At 44.0% G+C, this 20,275-nt stretch overlaps 2 protein-coding genes across 2 annotated transcripts in view; one reads left to right on the forward strand and one right to left on the reverse strand.

The window, feature by feature from the left end:
- Window positions 1-20,275, forward strand: part of tenm1 (teneurin transmembrane protein 1) — a gene marked incomplete at its 5' end in the record, with an annotated part of 375,941 nt that overhangs the window by 200,597 nt on the left and 155,069 nt on the right. The window contains 4 exons of the mRNA XM_080416925.1: window positions 6,733-6,970; window positions 11,042-11,161; window positions 12,545-12,806; window positions 17,039-17,324. Of these exons, the coding sequence (XP_080273051.1) occupies window positions 6,733-6,970; window positions 11,042-11,161; window positions 12,545-12,806; window positions 17,039-17,324 (906 nt within the window). The remainder of the gene's footprint in view (window positions 1-6,732; window positions 6,971-11,041; window positions 11,162-12,544; window positions 12,807-17,038; window positions 17,325-20,275) is intronic.
- Window positions 1-20,275, reverse strand: part of apool (apolipoprotein O-like) — a 333,585-nt gene that overhangs the window by 90,750 nt on the left and 222,560 nt on the right. The gene's annotated exons all lie outside the window — the stretch shown is intronic.

Below are 20,275 nucleotides of genomic sequence, written 5' to 3' on the forward strand. Positions count from 1 at the left end.
TGTCTGGTTTTGTTTGTAACGCGGACGTTGTCGCTGATCCGACTCAAACTCAATCTATCACGACGAACGAGGTGCCGGCTGCTTTTGTTTGGAGAAATTGCGTCCTCGTCCTCGCTCTTTCTGGAGCAGCACAACTCCATAACTGGAGCAGAGAGTGTTTGTGATAAGTAGCTGCTTCGAATCGATCGCACACAGTAGGACGAGCAAAACCGTACTTTGTTTATGTGAACTGATAGCTGGTAAAGTTCTATGTCGTACCACATTGTTTACCCCGAGCACCGTGGCCGACTGTGGGTCCACTCCACACACACACACACACGTCCTGACTCGCCGGCAGGAGACAGCAGCCGTTTGAAATTGCCGAATTAAATGGCCTTTTGCTGAATGCCGTGCCCTTTTTTTTTTTTAAATGGCCGGAGAATAATGTAAAACAGGGATGCAGAGAAGGAGGGAAATGAGCCACGGAGTGTTCTTTCAACACGGCACCATTACTGAGGCTTCCCAGCGGCATAAACACTGATTGTTATTGGCTTTAAGGGTGTGTGTGTGTGTGTGTGTGTGTGTGTGTGTGTGTGTGTGTGTGTGTGTGTGTGTGTGTGTGTGTGTGTGTGTGTGTGTGTGTGTGTGTGTGTGTGTGTGTGTGTGTGTGTGTGTGTGTGTGTGTGTGTGTGTGTGTTATGTGGGTCAACAACACACAGTTCTGTGGGGTTCACCCTTTCAATGATAGAGACACTAAACACTGTGGAATCAATGCTACGACCACTACTACTGCTTGTACTACTATTACTGTCAATGCTACCACTAATACTATCACTAATGCTAGCTCTTGCTTTCTCTGCACCTGGAACTGCTGCAGTTGTTGTGTCGACCAATTTGAACCCATTAAGACCGGGAACGTATCTGTGTCATTTTAAGATTTATTTGGCCATTCAAAAATAGCAGATATACAAGCTCATCATGAGCTTGTAGATCTTCTATTTTTTTTGTGAAATCGTGAAAATGTGTGCAAATCTTTGAATATGATATATATGAATTTTTAACTCAAATCTTTGCTTCTGGGTGTCCCTGGAACAAAATATTTTGAGATGGAGGTCCGCGGACAAATACATATCATTTTGGGTGGTCCTTGACATTAAAAACGTTTGAGAACCACTGATATTATAGCAACATAAGTATTTTTTTCAAAAAAGAACTGTTAGGATTTAGAAGACATTTGTAGAATCCCCAGAAGCAAAGATTTGAGTTTAAAATTTTCGCTTTAAAAAATATATACATTCAAAGATTTGCACACATTTTCACGATTTTTCAAAAACAAAATAGCAGATCTACAAGCTCGTAATGCGGCACTCGGTGCCGCGCTATGAGCTTGTATATCTACTATTTTTGAATAGCCCAAAGTATAAAATAATGGTTTTAGCAAAAAAAAAAATCTAAAAGACACAGTATGCGTTCCTGGATTGAATGGGTTAAAGGCAATCCTTACTACTACTACTACTACTACTAATACTAATACTAATACAGTACTTAGGGACGCACAAAATACAAATTTGGGCAGATATCCAATAACCGATTATTTCCATGGTACATGCAACACCAGTTTCTACCAGTAGGGGTTTACCGTACGCCTCTTGTACTACTGTGACTGTGATGCTGGGTGCAGAATGATGCAGATTTTCTAAAAGACACATGCTTTGTTATGACCTGATTTTTTTGGCCTACTGAACACCACACTGTGTTTTCCAAGGGGCCGGATTCAAATGAGCTGCAAACCCGCAGTATTTCAGATATGATCACAGCAGTTTTTTTTTACCATTCTCTCGTAATTACGGCACTCCTTCTTTCCCCCCCGCACTACGGATGAGTGGAGGAGCACTATGTTTTGGGATGTGGCTTATGAACCCATTCAATCCGGAAACGCATCTGAGTCATTATAGATTTTAGCTATAGCCATTATTTTATACTTTGGCTATTCAAAAATATACAAGCTCATAGCGCGGCACCGAGTGCTGCGCTATAAATTACGTTTGCTGTTTTTTTTTACGGCAAAAACAAGCCTCATTCAACTGGCTACAGCTGTGCAATGGATTACCGGGAAGGGACAATCTTTTCCCTGTGCGTGTAATGAGGTGATCTCGGTGAGGACAGGGATCACGGAAAATATTCCATGATTTTTCAAAGGTAGGTAAAAAACACTAGTTTCTTTGCTGGCACTGGGGTGACACTATTACACTATTACTCTGGCAGTTAAAGAGTTAATAAGGTGATCTTCACTACGTTTGGACGGACTCCACCTTTGCCGGGAGCCGGTACGGCGCGGGACCTCATCTCGGAGCTATTGTGGAGAGTGAGGTTCCAAGCGGGGCTACTACAGTACTACCCCAAATACTGTTACCACTACTACGACTACTACAGTGGCCCAGGAGCTATAGAGCGGCTGCTTTGTGAATCAGAGGGTTCCCGATTCAGTGTCGAAGTGTCCTTGAGAAAGAAACCGAAACCCCTGACTGCTCCATGCTGCTGAGCAGGTTGTTGGGTTTGCATGGCTGCCTCCACCATCAAACGTGTGACTGACGGTGTGAATGTAATTGTACATTGTAAAGCGTGGGCACACGTCGTCACGTTGAATGTCCCCTTTTCTTTCTTTTTTTACGCCAGTGGACTCCGCGGCGAGTCGAATAAAACTCCCCTGCCTTTTGTGCGTGTGCATAAAGCATAGCTATCATTTCCCAATCAGGCTCAACTATTTACTGACCTGCATCCGGGCGCAAAACAAAGCATGTCTTTCAAAACGGTTAATTTCCTCTCACCTCTCCGTCTCTCGTGTCTCTGGTGGATGAGCGAGTGGAGGGGGTGACGGCCGGGTGTAGCGGTGAGAGAGAGAGAGAGGTAATTGTCCTCGGTGTGAAAGAAAACAAATTACTCCCCCTCCCCCCCGCCTTGCCCCCATAATTATTTTGTTTTCCTCTTTACATCCTTATGATACAGCGTATGAATATAGATGAACCCCTCCTGAAGGGAAAGAACGTGCTTTCCACCCATAAAGGCACATTTGCAGTTATTCCCCCCCACTTTGGAGTTGATTATGATACCACAGTCTGACTAACAAAGCCCTCCCGCAGACTGATCACACTTTCCTTTGTCTTTTCATCTTTTTCACGTTCTCTCTTCCCACGTCTGTAATGATGCACATGCTGTACTGTACTGTACTGAACTGTACTGTACTGCGTGTTCTCTCTCTCTCTCTCTCAGACATAATCACCAGAGTGTGATGTTGCCTACTTGCATCTGAAGGGTGTGAGTGTATGAGAGCGATAGATGGAGAGATGCTATCATATGCAATCACAGAATAAAGACAAGGTTTTGAGGAGCTGCTCAATTATTCCCCCCTCTGGATGGGAGAGATGGCCGACACGATGCTGCTTTCATCAAAGAAAAGACTCCAAACCGCTGATTGTAAAGGCTGACAGCCATACTCCCTCTCTCTCTCTCTCTCTCTCTCTCACGCATGCACGCACGCGCGCGTGCGCACACACACACACACACACACACACTCTCACACACACACACACACACACACACACACACACACACACACACACACACACACACACACACACACACACACACACACACACACAATACACAATACACACACTCATACATATATGAAAGAGTTTGAAAAAAGGCAACATCCATATAAAAGTTATTACGCAATTCCCTTGATGAATTAAATAAATATTTGCCACAGAATCAACGTCTCCCGACCAATATCGCAAGACTTTCACATTTCCATCCACCTTTTAATCGCATAAAAAACGCTTGCATACTTTAAAACTAGAACCCTTTATATCTCTGTAACCCAATCACTGTTACTTAGCTTAGACATACTTGGGGGGGAAAAAAAGAAAATAAACCACTTTGCAGTTTTTCAGAGCTTGGTGCTGCAGTAATCATAGAAAATAGGACAGCATAATAATGCTTTCCCTGTCAAGGACAATACGCTCAGAATAATCTACAGTACTGTGTCTCTTTTGTCCCGCCGTTTCGTTTTGCGAGAACAAAAGAATAAAATGCAATTAATGCTGTGCTATGAATGTGAAGTGGTGCGTCTTGTTGAAATATAGGCCGCCGTGCCGCGTTCCTCCGCCCCGCACGGAGGTTATAATAGACTATTGTTGGCCTTTCACTCTCCTGGTCTCGGCGGTCAGATACATTTAAATGTCAGCTCCATTTCCTGCCTTTTCACACACAGCCATGAAATGGGGAAACAGAAATGCCAGCCTGCGCTGTGGCGTCCCCCCCGACCCCCTCCCCGCTGCCCCATCGGCTCATTGTTTACCATGAACTTTTATTCAGCACAAAATACTTTTTTTTCCCACAGCAGCCATATAGATGTGAATAGTCGTGTAATATTATTAGGTGTCGCCAATGATAGGAATTAACAGCGAAGTATATGGGTCTTAACCACTTAACTTCCACAATCCACATTATCAAAACCATTGGTGTTGTGTGCCACATTCTGTTTGTGTGACATGCATGAAGCAAAGGTTCTGAAAGTGAAACTGGTCAAAGTCACTGGCCACCTACTGTAAGTATAAAAGTATGTACTGTACTTCTCCGGAGTCCACCAGAGGAGGCCATAGCTAAATGGGAAGCTGATTGGGTAGAGTCTGGGAAACAGAAGGTTTCCGTTTTGTGCCATGCACGGCCCCTGTCTATGTGTCGAAGTGTCCCTGAGCATGTCACTTAACGCATAATTGCTCCCCGTTCACTAACAGTGGTGGTAAATGTACTCACATCTTGTACTTAAGTAAAAGTATCAATACGGCAATGTAGAAATACTCTGTTACAAGTACAAGCCCCAGAATTCAAAATCTACTTGAGTAAAAGTATAAAAGTATTGTCATCAAAATGTACTTAAAGTAGCAAAAGTAAAAGTACTCATTATGCAGAATGTCCCAGTTCAAGTTTTCAAATGTATAAAAATATTTTGAAAATAGCAGATCTACAAGCTCACAATATGTCGCATCATGATGCATTGTGAGCTTGTAGATCGGCTATTTTCAAATGGCCGAAATGTATATAGGGCTGCAGTGGTTAATGTATGTTTTGTAATAATAATCAAAATCTACAAAGTAACTAGTAACTAAAGTTTTCAAATAATTGTAGGCGAGTAAAAGTAAAAAGTACAGAAAATTGTACTTAAGTACAGTTAGGATGAGTTAAATGCAGAGGATAATTGTCACGTTTGTGTACAAATGTACAGTCACAAAAACAATACACCAAAGGTGTGGGGTCCATGTTATGTTATCTATTGTTATTATCCTTGGCCCATTCCTTTTTCCCTCTACATCAAATCTCTCCTCTGTTTTGGACAAATGTTTACCCCAGAATAGGCTCACTATAGTGTCCTGGGTTCCTGTGGATAATTAATTAGTATCATTGGTAACACCTGTGAAGGGAGCAACATTACACATGACACTATTTATGACAATAATGGCTGCAGTGAAAAAGCTCTGTGGAGCGATACTGGTGATATAGGTGTGATTTGTAGCCGCGTGAAGTTTTCACGATGGGTCCGTGTCGTTTACATTTGATGGAGTCTGCTGAGTGTGATGGGAGTGATGTGGAGTCTATGGCTCACTGACCAGCTCTACAAATCTGTACCTCTGGACAGCTGTTACACTGCGCGTGTGTGTGTGTGTGCGCGCGCTCACGCGCACGCACGTGTGACCTTCTCCCTCTGTTAACTCTCTCTCTTTCTCTCTCTTTCTCTCTCTCTCTCTCTCTCTCTCTCTCTCTCTCTCTTCTCTCTCTCTCTCTCTCTCTCTCTCTGTCTCACTGTCTCTCTCTCACTGTCTCTCTCTCTCCCCCCATATCTCACTGTCTCTCTTTCTCTGCTGCCTGTGTTTAATAACTGTTTAATGTCTTGATTAAATGAACAGTGTAGATTTAAGTGGATGGCTTGTTTGCAACAAACGAACCACCTCATAATTTGCTACTCTTTACAGCACGTAGGCTGTGTCTTATGCGTGAATGTCCAAATGTGTGTGTGTGTGTGTGTGTGGTTTTGCAACTCTGTTTGTCGACACGTGCACTAAAGCCTGAGTGTGTGGGCTAATTTAATTGTCAACTCTTGCCATGCAATTACAATTAAGGCATTTAGCAGATGCTCTTTTCCAGAGTGTCCTAGAAGTGTAAGATCAGAGTAAATGTCATGAACCTATTCAACAAATGTGTGTGTGTGTGTGTGTGTGTGTGTGTGTGTGTGTGTGTGTGTGTGTGTGTGTGTGTGTGTGTGCGCGCGCGTGCGTGCGTGCGTGCGTGCGTGCGGTACGGTACAGTAAGTAAGCCTTGCCGAGCCATGCGACCTATAGGGCAGGAGCCAATCACCTGTTTCTGTACAGTGGGTGTACAAGACAATTTCCCAGCTCCTCACAAGAGATTTTTTTAAATATTTTTTTAATTATTAAAAAAACAAAGAGGATAGGCTTACAATTACTTACATTTTGAAGCAAGGTTTAGCGGTGTCTTTAGAGCGGGTATCGCACACCTGATATTGCCGCCGAGCTTGTAGATATGCTATTTTTGGCTGTTGGGTTAAAATGACAAGAAATGTAAAAAAATAAAACATTTTCACTCATAAAACCGGCATCCTAAAACGTCGATATCCTCAGAATGACAGTGATAATACGAAAGTTTTTTTGTGTGTGCGTGTGTTTTTTGTTTCAGATGGCCTGGTGGACTGTGTGGACCCGGACTGCTGTGAGCAGGTGAGCTGTGGTTCTGACGCTCTGTGCCAGGGCTCTGCCGACCCGCTGGCCCTGCTGCAGAGGAACGCCCCTCCCCCCACCGCGCCCCCCTCCCCCGCCGCCAGCCCGCACACGCACACCTTCTACCAGCGCGTGCGTTTCCTCCTGGGCAAGACCGCCACGCACACCCTGCCGGGAGAGGTGCCCTTCGACACCAGGTGAGAGGCTCGATTTGCAATGTAGAAATACTCTGTTACAAGTACAAGTCCGGAATTCAAAATTTACTTGAGTAAAAGTACAACAGTATTGGAATCAAAATGTACCAAGAGTAGAAAGTACTCATTATGAAGACTTAAAATGTATAAAGATCTTTTGAAAATAGCCGATCTACAAGCTCACAATGCATTGCGACACATTGTGAGTTGAGATCGGCTATTTCCAAATTGCCGAAATGTATATAGGGCTGAAGTGGTTAATGTATGTTTTGTAATAATAATACAAATCTACCAAGTAACTATAGTAACTAAAGTTTTCAAATAATTATAGTGGAGTAAAAGTACAATATTTGCCTCTGAGATGTAGTGGAGCAGAAGTAAAAGTACTGACATTTTTAATTACTTTACAAGTAAGACGCGCGAACGCGGGAAGCGAACGCCAACAAAATTAAATGATAATGAAAAGAAATCATCTAAAAAAAAGTAACCAATAAAAAAATATATAAAAAATACAAAAAAAATCTGCGTTAAAAGGAGCATCTTAGAAAAATACAAATTCACCAAAAAAAAACTTTGAATGTTTTTGAACAATTCAACAACGTGTTTGAAGTGTCTGTTTCACCCACTTCCGGGGGGCGGAGCCAAAATCCGAGCCCGAAGTATTTGTTCGTAGACCCCCACTTAGGGGGGGTAGAAAAAGTTTCGGAGCGATTCGGGCACTTTTCATTTAACATGGGGTTTCATTGGGGAGTTTTTAGGAACCTTCTCCGGGGCGTGGCTTCCGGGGGAAGGGGCGGGCTTAAACGCAACCTTGACAGGTGTGTTCAGTTTTCAAAGGCCTTTCATTTGATGTATGGTACTGTACGTCTATATTGGACATTTACTTGGCTGCACACAGGGCTGAGGCAGTGCACGCACACAGAGACACACACGGAGACACACATGGAGACGCACACACACAAGCCGAGCACGGTTTCATAGTAAGCTCCACTTGCGCGGAGGCGCGCCTTCGGTGCGCCTCCTTCCGCTGCGTTCGCAATTACTCTATTTTACTACAGTACTTGAGTAAATGTACTATTATTTTACCACCACTGGGGGAAGGGGTATTGTTGAGTATTTGTGTGTGGGTGCGTGCGTGCGTACGTACGTGCACGCATGTTGTGGTTACTTGTGTATGCGTGTGTGTTTGCATATTTTGTTGGTGTGTGTACCCGTGTCCTTGACAAGAATAAAAGTCCACACTGTCTGTGCGGACTTCTTTTATTCTTGTTGTGCATCTTTGTTGTCCTGCACCAGCGTCTACAATGGCTGTGAATAACCATTTCTTTTGATACCCGTGTCCTTGAGTCATCCTATACGCACACAAGCTCACATATTATTAACCCCATTTAAAACGGCCACTCATTCAGTGTGTGTGTGAGTGTGTGTGCGTGCGTGCGTGTGCGTGCATGCTAGTCGTGGGCAGTATCAATTTCTGTGTGTGCATCAAAGTTTGAGTTAGTATACTGTGTGTGTGTGTGTGTGTGTGTGTGTGTGTGTGTGTGTGTGTGTGTGCGTGTGTGCGTGCGTGCTAGTCGTGGGCTGTATTAATTTCTGTTTCAATATATTATTGCCATGCCAACTGTGTTGATAGCAATAATAAGGAGGTATGGTATTCCTTGATTTTTATTTTTATATGATTTTCAATCCCCTCAAAAATAGAGATAAAGCTGCACTTTCTATTTCTATTAAACTGATAGTGATAATGAAACTGATAGCCAACCAAATAATTATTTGGAGGTATAACATAAATAATTGGCCGGTCAGTTCTGCTCTATCGGTTTCCTAGCTAATAAATTAAATATGACTAGGCATAGAATCTAGAAAGTATTGCCACATAACTTCCAACTACAAAAGCAATTTATTAGCCTCAGGATTTTATTCAGCTGCCAGTCTAGTCTGTCACCAGACATCATCTCCATTCAGACCACTGATGTCCTCCACCATGGTATGCTGAGTCTATGGGAGAAGGCTGCTTATTTATTTCCTATCTTTTCATTATTCTATGGGCCTTAAAGGGATAGTTCACCCAAATAATTAACTTTTTTTCTATTGATTAGTCACCCCATGGAGACTTGAATTCAAGGATTTTTTCACAAAGGAGACTCTTTGTGTCTCCTACCGGAACCGCTGCCGGTCATCAAAATTATTATCTTAGGAATGCGACAAAAACAAAAATATATCCATGAATTCAAGTCTCCATGGGGTGACTAATCAATAGAAAAAAAGGCATTTTTGGGGTAAACTATCTAGTATTTAAAGCCAGCAAGCCCTTACTTCATTGTACGGCTAATCTGCAAGAATACAATCTATGTGTATATTATATACTGTACAGTATATACACATTTCCACCTGTGATAAAATAGGGACACCAGGTTGAAAGTGGTTAAACCCAGCAAGACTAGTCTTAAGTAGGCTAATTGCCTATTACACACAGGATAGATAATGTCATACATGATACAATGACTTCTACCACCAGCAGCTCAGCTCTTAATTCATTTTTACACAAATACCATCATATACCGTTCACCCAGGTGAAATGTCAGGACAGTATGAAGGTATAATATATATATACCCCCCCAAGCCTATAGTGCATGCATTTCATTAGCGTGTGTCTGTGGTACTGTGTGTGTGTGTGTGTGTGTGTGTGTGTGTGTGTGTGTGTGTGTGTGTGTGTGTGTGTGTGTGTGTGTGTGTGTGTGTGTGTGTGTGTGTGTGTGTGTGTGTGTGTGTGTGTGTGTGTGTGTGTGTGGAAAATAGACTATCTACAAGCCCACAGCGTTGTGGGCTTGTAGATCGATTTTTTTCCGGCTTTAGGCTATGGTTAAAAATTGAAAGCAAAAGTGAAAAAGATTGCGTTTATAAAATCGGCGTCCTAAAATGTTGATGTCCTCACAAGTATAGAAGTACAAACCTGTGTGTGTGTGTGCTCCTCCAGGGACTGGAACCCTGTGCTCCTGTAGGGATCAGAGCCCAGTGCTGCGGTACATCGTCCTCAGCCTGTCTTAGTGTCAGAGTACAAGCGGCCGGCGTTTGTTCATTGCTATATTTATGTTGTGTGTGTCATGCGGTAACACACCACTCATAAAGGTGTCTCCATAAATATTTCAGTGCCCTCTCGGCCGGCACGCCAGAGAGCGGGGAAATATATCTTGTTGGCACCGTGACCCAGAAAGTTTTGGACCAGGAAAAAAAAAAAACACAAAACGAGAAGTGATGCCTCGCTGGCTGCATCCCCGCTCCCCCCCACCAACCCTGTTCCAACCCCCCTCCCCCCCAACCCCACCCGCCCCTTTCCCTTCCCCGCTCACTTTTACAATAAACAAATACATTCATTATGTGTCTGTTGTTTCGGAGGGGAAATCGATGGTGGCTTTCGGGGCAAAAGTAACAAACGGGCCGACGCGGTCACCCAGAGCAACCCTGCTGTCTCCTCCTGGAGGAGCAGATAGTATCCATCAGTGTGTGTGTGTGTGTGTGTGTGTGTGTGTGTGTGTGTGTGAGTCATCCTAAATCCATCCGTCTCCATTTTATCGGTTCGACTATTATCCCCCAGTTTAAACAGCCTATTTCACCCTTTACCGGAAATATCAGCGGGAATGCTTCAAAATATTTCCCAATGCGCGCGACAGTGGGCGTGGCTAATTAAAGACAAAATTGAGCGTGTGTGCATGCCTGCGTGCGTGCGCACATGCGTGCGTGTGTGTGAAGGGTGTTTCTTTATGTGACATGTCGCTGCGAGCATTGGCTGTATTTATGGTGCTTGTCCGCTGGCCAACCCTGGCAGGTTTTTGTTGGGTGCCAAGGCAGGAAGTGGTTGCTGTCGGGAGGGAGAGTGAATGGAGCTGTTGTCTCCTGTCTGGCTACAAGGACGTTCGTCTGGGTCCCATGTCTCTACAATCATCACGCTGTCAATCCTGATGAACCGGAAAACCTCCGTACTTCTCCCTCTGTCTGTGTCTCTCTATTTCTGACCAACCTCTCTCTCTCCCCCTTCACTGTCTCTCCACTATCTTTCTCTCTCTCTCTCTCTAGTCGTGTGGCTGTCATCAGAGGTAGTGTGGTGTTACAAGATGGCTCCCCTCTGGTTGGTGTCAACATCACCTTCCTGCAGCACCCAGAGTATGGCTACACCATCAGCAGGCAGGACGGCAGGTACTGTGCCTGCGGTGACACACACGTCACATACAGTACGCACCATAGACTGCATAAACATCATGGATGTGACGTCACATCACCCATTGGTTTCTATACAGACCCGCTTTGAAGCCACTATTTGAGCTAATTCAAAGCCACGTTCTGGTCCCGAATGGAACTGGAAAACGAATGCTATTGGGTGGAATCTATCTTCCCTCAGTAGAAGTATACCTTCTTCATAATTACTTTTAAAATTAATGGGAGCATAACTTACAAAAACGTATGTCATGATAATTGAAAGAAGACTTTAAACTGCGACAGAAAAGTATTTAGTCAAGTATTTACTGTAGTGCAATTATTTGACAGCTTTTGTTACTAACTAGTTACTTTGCAGATTTAATTGACGGCGAGGTGGTCATTGTTGAGAAATAAACCAGGATGTTTAATCATCCCGCTTATTACACGGCTATTACACGGCTACTTAATTGTTTTAGCAAGGTTTCAGCCTGAGCCCCTTTGACTTCCATTATGAAATATAAGTTAGATATTTCAAAACTATAACAACAAGTGTTAATTAGTAGAGGTACAGTAGCCTGGTAAACCCTCCCTCCGGAAAATTTCATTTCCATTTGATTTCAGGAAGGAGTCTGGCCTGAAGGCTTGTATGGGCGTTTCTAGCGCATTACCAAAAAACCGAGCCTATCAGCGTCGTCGCTCATCGTTCTGTGATTGACAGCGAAAGTTGGCCAATCAGGTGGCGAGTTCGAGTGAGCCCGAATGGCACCGAGTGCAGCCTGAATGCAGCCGCCAAAACACGAACGGCAGCCATCTTTTCTGTGCGCTATTTTCTCCGCTGTTTTAGAACTTCAAAAAGCTCTCAAACTTCTATTTTGAGGCACGGAATTTACTTATAAGATATCGTTTGGATAGAATTTAGTTGTTTAACTTCATATATGTGGTCAATTAATCATGACAGAGCCTATTTAAAAAAAAAAATGTAGAGAACCGGCAGGGGCGGGCAGTGACACTCATGTATCCGAATAAGGCAACCTATTTTGGGCATGGCCGTCTCAAAAGTCCCGTTGCGTCACATAGTCTGGAAGTGGTAAAAATGCACTGGCTGAAGTGGGACAGTGCTGATTGGCTGAAGGGGTTGTCAGTCAACGGTATTACTCCCGCCCAACTACAGCCCACAGCCAAAATTGCAGAATGGGCGATCATGCCAGACTCACTCCTGAAATAAATTACAAATGAGATTTCCGGAGGGAGGGTTTACCAGGCTAGAGGTACAGTACAGTACTTCTGTGTACTACTGGCAGTGTGTACAAGAAAGTGACATTAGCTCCAGACAAACAGGCACACAGACTGACACACACACGCACTGTTGTTCTTGGCCTGCAGTTTTGACCTGGTGACCTCGGGAGCCATGTCCATGACCCTCATGTTCCAGCGGCCGCCCTTCCTGCCGCAGACACGCCCCATCTGGACCCCCAACAACAACTTCCTGGTGTTGGATCACGTGACCATGTCCCGGGAGGAAGCGGTGCTGCCCAAATGCGACGTCAGGAGCGTCGTGAGTCCGTACCCGCTGGTCCTGCCCTCGCCTCTGCCCAGATACACCGGGGCATGTGCAGAGCGGGGTCCCGTCATACCCGAGCTCCAGGTACCATACACGCTGCACTAGTCAACTGCACTAGTCAATAGATTCTCACCCCCAACTCCTCATATCAGTAACTATCTATATCTATATATCTATATCTATATCTATATATCTATCTATATATCTATATATCTATATATATATATATATATATATATATATATATATATATAATGCTTCTTTTTATGTTTTATATTTCATTGTATGACATTGTCACATAAAAGTAGAGATCTCTGTATCTGTCAGTCTTTGTCCCTTTTATGCCCATAGTGGGCATAGTTATGTTTGTGTCATAGTGACGGGCGGCGGTCCCCCGGCCAATATTGACAAGCCGGCTGACTGGATTGTATATTGGTGGTTGCGATTTTTGGGGGCTTGTTTCTAAAGTGTAGTTGCTTGTTTGTTTCTAAAGTGTAGTTCTTATTTGGGTTTGTTTCTAAAGTGTGGTTGCTTATTTGGGCTTGTTTCTAAAGTGTAGTTGCTTATTTGGGTTTGTTTCTAAGGTGTAGTTGCTTATTTGGGCTTGTTTCCTGATGTTGTTTAAACCAGTGGTTTTCAAACATTTTCATGTCAAGGAACCCCCAAATTAAATTATGTATTTGTCCACGGATCCCCCATCTGAAAAAAATGTGTGCCAGGGACCCCCATACAAGATTTGTGTAGTTAAAATGTTTCGAAAATCTTGAAAATAGCAGATCTACAAGCTCACAACGCATCGCGATGCTCTTGGGCCTCTTGGCCTGGCCTTGGGCCTCTGGGTTTGTTTTCTTAGACCTGGCCGCTTGTTTCTCTGGCAACACTGCATACAAGGTCTCGGCCCGACAGCGATGACAGGTTGACCGTTGGTCAGGTCATGTGTTCCGTCATGCTGACGCAGAGGACCGCCTTCTGCGTAGCGTGTTGACGAGGATGAGTCATGACCGCTTCCCACCCTATCGCCATGCAAATTGGACGGCGCTGAGTCGGCAGAAGCAAGCTTCACACGCTGCTCAATGCGGAATAGTAAAATCACCTGGAAGTTGACATTTTTATTTGAAAGAAATGCAGCGTCAGGTTTTGTAATGTTATACATTGTCAGAATCCGCTTTGTTCAAGTTCATTTGAGTTCTAAAAGAGCTGACTTTAAGACCCGTTTCACCGAGCAATGCAAGTCAATGGGGAGAATATGTTTGAATTATCTTTTTTTTTTAATCAAGAGCAACTATTGAAGATATCTCAGCAGTATTTGGATTTTATTTTACATGAGGCAATGTAACTACACAACCCAAACCTCTACCAAAGTGTTATTTAGCTTTAAGAGCAGAGCCATCAGTGGCAGGTTTAACTGTATTCCATTCGTTGCAGTAAATGGGTCAATTTATGACAAGAGTGTTCTTCACTTAATATATTGTCAGTGGGTGTGTTGCAGGTGGATTCAGTCAGGCCAATCAAATGACAGCTTTTCATTACCTATGAGAGCAGTGTGCTGCTGGCAATTTGCACAGAAGAGCCTCATAAGTTCTGCTAAGAGTGAACTGATGACCTGGTGCGTTCGGCTGCACAGAACCAATCTACACAGCACCTCCAACAGAACGCCAGGAGCGCATGATGTCACATTAGCATGGGAGGATATAACAGATGTAGTTAATATGTCTGGCGCTGGTCCTATGAGAAGCATTTCTCAATGAAACTGTGACATTTTTTATTCTATTTACAGGTATATATAAGGGTCAAGGTGTCAAAGTATATTGCTGCTCTCTTTTTTAGAATGGCGCTTTGTAAATAAAATGTTGTATCATTATTGTTATTTAACCAGGGTCACATGTGGGTTAGTATGCATAAAGAATGTAGAATAATAATAATAACTTTATTTATATAGCACCTTTCTAAACAGAAGTCACAAAGTGCTGCACAGAAAAAGTGCTGTAACTGTTGTCAGTGTATCCGTTGTACCTGTTTAGGAGTGCTTAGTGCAGTTACAGTGCCCAGTATCATAGTACTTGGAGGCCAGTCCATGACGGCCATACTATAACGTCATATTGATGACATCAGGGATCTCCATATATGGACATAAAAGGGACACAGACAGACAGATAGGTACAGAGATCGGCCGCTTCGACCGAATACTCACTCAGCACAACCAGTGTTGCCAGATTATGTGAGAGAAACAAGCAATCAGGTCTAGGAAAACCAGCCCAAAAGAAGCGACTATGGGCCATAAGAGTACTTTAACATGTACATCAGCTATTTGAAAATAGCAGATCTACAAGCTCACAACGTGTCGCGATGCGACGCGTTGTGAGCTTGTAGATCGGCTATTTTCAAATAAAATCTTGCGAGGAAATTACAATAAGCAGATCTGGCAACCCTGAGCACAACACAGCCTCTGGTCCTCAGCAATACACACGCCAAGTTTGAAGTCGATCGATCAGACAGTCCTCGAGATATACGTGAGAAAGTCTGACACACAGGCTGCAACTAAAATGATTTAAAAAACACCAGCTAAAACAGGAGAGCATTTCAAGTTGGCAGACACCGGGTCTCACGCCAGAATCACATTGTGCTTCTGATCTGCTAACGACGCGCCTTTGAGCTACAAGCACCAAAATTGAGGACAAGGCGGGACTAAAAAAAAATCAGCAAACATGGCAGAGGAGAGGCTGCCGTGCATCCACAGACTATATTTATAGTCTGTGGACATTTATAGCCGCGGGAACTAGGGGTGCTGGGTGGGCGGCCGCCCCACCCTCCCCCAGGTACCGACATCCCCGGGAACATTCCCCCAGTAACTGTTTGAAAACTCCACCTTGCCTCCTTTGTTGTGATCTGATCGACAACCCACGACGAATGCCATCATAAATAGCCTAGCCTAACCACCAGCACAATATCCTATTTCCTTCATCAGATAAGTAATAATGGGAATGGGGAAGTAGGGGAATAAAAGAAAATAGGCCTATTTTAGAAGTAAATATTGTTAAACCACAGCCTTTTTGTTAGCCTATTATCGTGAAAGCACTGTCCGTGGACCATCACAATTATGTTCTAAAGGGCCGCCGGGCTCCGCAACCCCCCTGGTCTAAACTGCTTCTATGGCTATGGCTCCATTTGCACCTCTCCTCCAATCAGAAAGTCATTCAGTTTTCAGAGTGACTTTGGTGCTAAGAAACCACGGCTAACAACTCTGTCTGATATCTAATCCTGTACCTGCCAACCATAATTAGCATGCTGGCAAATTATAGACAATTTACGATCTTCAATTTAGGCATTTAGCTGACACTTATTCAGAACGACATACAATTGGGAAATCGGAGTAAATGGCTTGAACTTTAGTCAACAAACAACACCCGGGGGAACATAATCAAGTAGAGTGCAAAGAAATCAAACATCAAAGTAAACATCAAACCTAGCACACGTCTAACTATATGTACTGTATCTAAATAAAGTCTTAGCATTAGTGGGAAAGCAAAAACTAGCGTAAATAACTTATAACAAAAAAAATAACTAAATGTAAAATAGTAACCAACATATATGTCCATACTATAGCATATCATAGTAGATGACAAGAGGTGATACATTGGAGAGAGGAGTGCTTAGGGGGTGAGGTGGAGTTTTCAGGCTGTGGAGGAAAACACAGAGTGAGGGGCTGAGTTTATTGCTTGGGAGCCAGAGGAGGACGAAGTGTCTAGACTGACAGCTGAAGTGTTGTTCAGGATGCTTCAGGGAATGTTTTAACTTCAAACAGACTTCCTGTCTTAGATGATCTAAGTGAGCGGGAAGGCTTGTGCTGTTGGGGCAGCAGTGGCTCAAGGGGTAGAGCGGCCGTCTTGGAATCGGAAGGATCCTTCCTGGTTCGATCCCTGGCTCCGCCCATGGCTGTTGAAGTGTCCTTGAGCAAGATTCTGAACCCTTAACTGCTCCCAATGACCCGTGTTGTGCCTTGCATGGTTTCCTCCGCTGTCAGTGTGTGAATGTGTGGGTGATTGTAAACGCTTTGGAGAAAGGCACTATATGAATGCAGTTGATTTACCATTTTGCTGAGAAACCACCCACATCACCTCTGCCTCGTATACTGTACATGAAATAATTAATCCTGTACAATGCCAATCATAATTACCACACTGCAAATTATAGCGCATCAACTTCCAACTTATTTTTATCATCTATAATTCTCTCTCTCGTTTTCTCTATTTCTCTCTCTCTCTCTCTCTCTCTCTCTCTCTCTCTCTCTCTCTCTCTCTCGCTCTCTCGCTCTGTAGGCGGTTCAGGAGGAGGTCCCGATCCCGGGGTCCTTTGTGAAGCTGAGCTACCTGAGCACGCGGGCGGCGGGTTACCTGTCTCTGCTGCGCGTCCTCCTGACGCCCCCGTCGCCCTCCTCCCCCGTGTCCCCGCTGGGCGGCCTGGCCAAGGTCCACGTGCGCGCCTCCGTCCAGGGCAGGCTGTACCAGCGCTGGTACCCCGCCGGGCCGGGCCTGGTGCACAGGATGGTCTGGAACAAGACGGACGTCTACGGGCAGGAGGTCTGGGGCCTCACGCACGCCACAGGTACCGTAATATAAGAGCAATAATACGTGAATAATAATGATAGATGTGAACCACAAGCCATTTTATTATTCTCAAAGGAGGTTTGTGCAAAGAGCTATACAAATACAAGAAATACAGTGTCACAAAGCAAATGTAATGACATTCTATTTATAGGAATATGTACAGGTCAAGGTGTCAAAGTATTGCTCCTCTCCAATCCTCTCCAAGCCTGGCATGGCCAGACTAATATCACTGCGTAGATATTCTCTGTGTGGAACCTGCATTTCCAAGGGGCACTTTAAGAAATGCTTCTGGTGATAAACACGCCCCACATTTGCATACTGGGCCCTGATTGGTGCCCCACAACTTCGGGGGCAGGAAAATCCAATCACGACCGAGCGGGCCAGACCAAAGCTGCCGAGGGGATATATATTTTTTTTTGCGCTGGCAGATTCGTCTGGTTTCCAGGCTTAATCCTCTCCTCTCCTGATCCTCTCCTCCTGAATAAAAAAGTACACATTTTATGGAAAGTCAGCAATTGTGAACTGAATGGCAGCCGCTCAGCAGGAATTCTGCATCTCAAAAGCAGAAAAAGTCTGAAAAACAGTCCAGCATGTTTAAATCTTTGAACTAAATGTAAAGTAGTGAAGTTGAGAGAAAGTACTATTTGAAATGTCAGTGAAAGGCAGCGGACGGTAAAATAAAAGGTTCAAAGTATCACAAGCGCAATTCAAAGTAAAGGCATTTATGCTGAAAGAAGCATCGCCCCCGTCGTCGATATCCCTGCATTTGTTGGATGGTGTGAATGTGAGTCATGAATGAAATACATGGCTGCGTGTGAGTTAAATCCTGTGACCTCAAAACTGACTTTACAAAGTCCCAGAGTAGTAGCTGAACAACAGAGCATGACTTCTGTCATTCCTACTGTTGTACAGGGTTGCCAGATCTGCTTATTATAATTTCCCCGCAAGATTTTATTTGAAAATAGCATATTGACGCGTTGTGAGCTTGTAGATCTGCTATTTTCAAATAGCTGATGCATATATTAAAGTGCTCATGTGGCCCATAGTCGCTTCTTTTGGGCTGGTTGTCCTAGACCTGGTTGCTTGTTTCTCTCACAGAATCTGGCAACACTGCTGTTGTACTGCTTTGGCCCTGTCTTGGCCAAGACTCACTTTTAACCCATTCAATCCAGGAACGCATCTGTCATTTTGAGATTTCTTTGGCTATTCAAAAATAGTAGATATACAAGCTTGTAGATATGCTATTTTTGAAAATTTTTGAAAATGTGTTCAAATCTTTCAATATACATATTTCTAAAGCGAACATTTGTAACTCAAATCTTTGCTTCATGGGGGTCCCTGGAACAAAATATTTTGACATGGGGGTCCGTGGCCAAATGCATATCTAAAAATGTTTTCTAAGTCCTAACGGTATATGTTGCTATATCAGTGGTGCTCAAACTTTTTCATGTCAAGGACCCCCAAAATGATATGTATTGAGAATATTTAGTTCCAGGGACCCCCAGAAGCAAATATCGGAGTTAAAAATGATCAATCCAAAAACATATATATATATATGTTACAGGTAAATTGGCATTCCAGGTAAATTGGAAGTGGAGCGCTTGTTTTTAGGCGCGGGGCTGCGAGGCGAGGCTTTGAGGACGGCAACAACAAAATAGCAACCAGGAAATGCAAGCACTAGCCTCAGTGGCGCACTTCGATTATCATTGGACTCCCCATCCACTACCACTGGGAGTCTGGGTTTGACTCCCGCTTGGGACATTACTGTTTCAAACAACCGCAGACTACTTTTTTTCGCCGATAAAGTATAGTTTTGGACCATGACGGAGGCGCGCCGACTCAGCAGACCTTGAGGCCGAGGAGTCGCGCCCGAGCGCCTCCAGGCGCGAGTGCCCGCGACGACCGGCCGATGGTCTGCTAGTCGACTAAAGCGCCGTCCGAGTTATGTACCGATAGGCACAGAATCGTAAATGATGTTGTGGGGACTGCGTTTGCCCCAACTGCCACTCACTGCACTGGGAAAACAAGCGCTTCTTTTCCAATTTACCTGGAATGCCAATTTATGCCAATTTTCAAAAATAGCAGATCTGCAAGCTCATAGCGTGGCACTCTGTGCCACGCTATGAGAGGCGGAAATCAGAGGCGGAAATCTTCGGATGACGTTATTTCCGGATCCGGGTGAGTGGACAGTGAACCTGATCACTCTGGTGACGGAGACCAGCGCGATCTTTTATAAAAGCACAACAAAAAACATTTTTTTACATCCTTTTCTGTCGCATTCCTAAGCCAATAAATTTGATGACTGGCAGCGTTTCTGGTAGGAGACACAAACAGTCTCCTCTGTATCTCCTACCGGAACCGCTGCCTACCGGTCCGCTGGTCATCAAATTATTTGCTTAGGAATGCGACAAAAAATATCCATGAATTCAAGTCTCCATGGGGTGACTAATCCATAGGAAAAAAGTATTTTTTGGGGTGAACTATCCTTTTAATGGATGTTCCATTCCATTCATACATCAGTGTGATTTTTCCTGGTTAAATAAAGGTTACATACATGACATACATGACATACATACTGTACATTGCATGTCCCCTGTATGTGTAAGAACAGAAGAAACACAACGAGATGCGCCGTGAGGAATCACACCTATTCGGAGTCCTTGTGACACACAATGTTGTGGAGCTACAGAGTGAAGGGTATTGTACAGTAGCATTCATTGTTTGGTCCAGGGGAAGCACCGGCAACAATCTCTCTCTCTCTCTCTCTCTCTCTCTCTCTCTCTCTCCCCCCCCCCCCCCCCCCCCACACACACACACAGTACTGTGTTTGTGTTGGCATGGATGGTTATATAGTGTTTTGTACGCATGCCAGTCAATTACATAATAATAATGGCAAATAAGCTTGTAGAACATCCTCCTTGTTTATTGCTTGAATTCAGACGGGGGACG

Source organism: Gymnoscopelus braueri, assembly GCF_963280865.1.
Source record: "Gymnoscopelus braueri genome assembly, chromosome: 20".
NCBI classification, from domain to species: Eukaryota; Metazoa; Chordata; class Actinopteri; order Myctophiformes; family Myctophidae; genus Gymnoscopelus; species Gymnoscopelus braueri.